This window comes from Herpailurus yagouaroundi, unplaced genomic scaffold, assembly GCF_014898765.1.
Source record: "Herpailurus yagouaroundi ecotype Mexico unplaced genomic scaffold, PumYag 187, whole genome shotgun sequence".
NCBI lineage: Eukaryota > Metazoa > Chordata > Mammalia > Carnivora > Felidae > Herpailurus > Herpailurus yagouaroundi.
The window spans coordinates 3,203,464-3,207,332 of NW_024412418.1; the positions used below are offsets into that span (position 1 = coordinate 3,203,464).

At 46.6% G+C, this 3,869-nt stretch overlaps 1 protein-coding gene across 1 annotated transcript; it reads left to right on the top strand.

Annotated features, from left to right (window-relative positions):
- Nucleotides 1–266: 266 nt before the first annotated feature.
- LOC121043926 (olfactory receptor 1052-like) lies at nt 267–1,212 on the top strand. The gene is given in 2 exon segments (XM_040495904.1): nt 267–601; nt 603–1,212. Coding segments are annotated over 2 exon segments (945 nt in total).
- Nucleotides 1,213–3,869: the final 2,657 nt, after the last annotated feature.

Genomic DNA, 3,869 nt, shown 5'->3' on the forward strand with positions numbered 1-3,869 from the left:
TGCAAGTTGAGTGCACGGTAGCACAGAGGCGTTGCAGAGGACGTGTGGCAAGCTGAAGAACGTAGACATTATCCTGAGGGGTACAGAGGACCTTCAGTACCTCGCATGAGGGTGACATGATGGGATTGATATGGAGTTTGGGGACCAGCCTGCCACTCAGAGATGCACGCAGTGGAAGATGTTAAAGGCTACCTCTTTGATGAGAATGTTAACATTCTTGTTTCTCTTCCCCTCATTCATTGTCCTGTGGGTAACACACCAGTGGGATGATATCGGGGCAGAATCACACCGCAGTGACAAGATTCATCCTGCTGGGCCTCACAGACCAGGCTGACCAAAAACAACTCCTCTTTGCCGTCTTCCTGATGATCTGCACCGTGACACTGGTGGGCAACCTGGGCATGATAGACCTGATCCGTGCCAGCTCCGCCCTCCACACCCCCATGTACTTTCTTCTGAGCGTGCTCTCCTTCCTGGACACCTGCAATTCCTCCGTGTTCACCCCCGGGCTGCTGATCAGCATCCTCACCACGGACCGGTCCATCTCGTTTACAGGCTGTGTGGTCCAGATGGCCTCCATGATCCTCCACGGCACAGGGGAGCCTGCTCTTGGCCATAATGGCCTATGATCGATTTGTGGCCATCTGCCACCCTCTCCTCTACCACGCCATCATGTCTAAGCGCTTGTGCATCCAGCTGGTAATGGTCACCTACGCTGCGGGGGTGTTCGTTTCAGCTCCGCAGACAAGGAATGCCTTCATCTTGCCCTACTGTGGTCCCAACGTCATTGATCGTTTCTTCTGTGACATCCCCCCTGTGCTCCAACTGGCCTGCTCAGACACCACAGTGGCCAACGTCATCCTGCTTTGCCTCTCTGCCTTGGTCACTGTCCCCACAGTCTCAGCCGTCTTGATCTCTTATGCCTTCATCCTGGTCACAATCTGTAGGATGAGGTCCCTGGAGGCCCAGCGCAAAGCTTTCTCCACTTGTGCCTCCCACCTCACTGCCCTCTCCCTCTTCTACGGGACTGTGTTCTTTGTCTATGTCCAACCCAACCCTGGAAGTGCTGCAGCCTATAACAAGGGCCTCTCTGTGTTCTACACCATTGTGATCCCCATGCTGAACCCCCTGGTCTACAGCTTAAGGAATAAAGATGTCGAGGCTGCTGTACAAATTAGGGTCCTTAACTTCAGCAGAAAAGGAATTTGTTAGCAAGGTATCTGGTAGCTCATAAAACAGAAGAGAAGCCTGGGACAGGAACCAAGAGTGGCCAAGCACAGCTGAACACCTGCCACAGGAATGGTATGTGCAGGCTGCCACCATAGGGGGCATCGTCCATTGCCACGGCTAGCGCTGCTGCCCCTGGGCATTCAGCACTGCTCAGCTGCCGGAAAAAGCCACCTACACTAGCCACTGTACCACCCTCTATAGCGTCCAGCCACATATCAGCTCTAACTGACCCTACACCCTTCCATCATTCCCTGAAGTTCAAGCCCTAGGCAGGAACATCTACCTGGTTGGCAACATCACTATTACACTTCTGTCAATACACTACATTCAGCTCGGATCTGTTACATCCCCTGATATCCTACATCCACACTTGGGTTTTTTTTTTAATCATTTTTAATGTTTATTTCTTTGTTTTGAGAGAAAGAGAGCAAGCAGAGGAGGGACAGGGAAAGAGGAAGAGAGGGAATCCCAAGCAGGCTCCAAGCTGTCATTGCGGAGCCTGATGCAGGGCTCGATTTCCTGGACCATGAGATATCAAGAGTTGGGTGCTTAACAAACTGAGCCACCCAGGTGCCCCCCTTGTACATCCACACTTGTATCTTACAGACCCCTAGGACCTCCAATCAGTGGTCCCAGAAGTGAGAGTCAGATTCTTTTTTTTTTTTTTTCATTTTTTTAAAATTTACATCCAAATTAGTTAGCATGTAGTGCCAACAGTGATTTCAGGAGTAGATTCCTTAGTGCCCCTTACCCATTTAGTCCATTCCCCCTCCCACAACCCCTCCAGTAACCCTCAGTGTGTCCTCCATATTTATGAGTCTCTTCTGTTTTGTCCCCCCCCCTTGTTTTTATATTATTTTTGTTTCCCTTCCCTTATGTTCATCTGTTTTGTCTCTTAAAGTCTTCATATGAGTGAAGTCATATGATTTTTGTCTTTCTCTGACTGACTAATTTCACTTAGCATAATACCCTCCAGTTCCATCCATGTAGTTGCAAATGGCAAGATTTCATTCTGTTTGATTGACGAGTAATACTCCATGGTATGTATATACCACATCTTCTTTATCCATTCATCCATCGATGGACATTTGGGCTCTTTCCCTACTTTGGCTATTGTGGATAGTGCTGCTATAAACACGGGGGTGCATGTGCCCCTTTGAAACAGCGCACCTGTATCCCTTGGATAGATGCCTAGTAGTGCAAATGCTGGGTCATAGGGTTCTATTTTTAGTTTTTTGAGGAACCTTCATATTGTTTTCCAGAGTGACTGCATCAGTTTGCATTCCCAGTGAGAGTCAGATTCTATCTTCCTCCTATCTTTGACAGTTCTCACATATAGAAAGAATCATTGAATGCCACAGCAACCTTCCCTTTTAGGGAATGACCTTAGGGGTTATTGCCCTTCTGAATCTGTGATATTGGAGAAATGGTCTGTGTGGGGTTGTGTATCAGAAGGAGATCATGATCATTTGACTTCGTGGGATAGAATGGAACCCCTGCTCCAGAAATCTCCACTATAATCAGCCAGGAATCAGAATGTAATCTACAGCAGTAATGAGCCACTATTTCTATATAAATCAACAATTTAAACAAAATAAAAAGCTGACAGGCCATAGAACTTTCTTCAGTCAAAGTCAAATTAACTTTATGTCATAGACAAAGCCTTCTTTATTGTAACAGAAATCAATCTTACTACTTTAAGAGGGGAAGAACAAGGTGAAATGTATTGTAACACCCAGATGTCAACTGAGGTTTAATATCTTTTTGGGAGTCAAATAAAATTAGCTTGAGCCCCATCACATGTGTGATGAAATGACTGTATTTCTGCCTATCCATCTGGCAAATCTGAGGTAGTGGGGGATGGGGAGTAAATGGTTTGTGTTCTTCCCAGTTACCTCTAGCTTGAAATTCCTAAATCCGCTGATGTACTCTGGCTTATGTGTCAGGAAGGGAGGAAAACCACGGAGCTAGAAATGTGGATGGTATAAATGGGGATGACAGGGAAACAGCACCTGACCATTGTAGGTGGGAGGGGGCGGGGGGAGACTTGAGCACACTGGGCTGAGCCAACACAAGGGGGTTGACATCCCAGAGGAAACCAAGAAGCAACCGCGTCTCTTCCAGACGAAACCTCCCTGTTCACGCGTAACTTCATCAATATCACAGTGAAACAACGTGTCCTTCGCAAAGTGAATAATGTATGGGTGAACCTACTGATCAATGCTCAATGATGGTTCTGGCTTTGTTTACACATTTGGGGTCATTTTTCTTAATATACTGTAGTAGGTCTCTCCAAAGAAATAGAACCAATAGGACATGATAGATAGATAGATAGATAGATAGATAGGTGATAGATACATAGATACGTAGATACATAGGTACATACACACATACATAGGATACATACATACATACATAGAAGAGGAGATTTACTATAAGAATTGGCTCATGCGATGATGGAGGCTGAGAATCCCACCATCTGCCATCTGCGAGCAGAAAACCATGAAAGCTGGTGGTGTAATTCGGTCTAAATCAAAAGGTCTGAAAACTGGGGACTGATGGTGTCAGTCCTGGTGGGAGTCCAAAGGCCCCCAAAACCATTCCCACTGATGTCTGAGGACAGGAGAAGGTGGATGTTT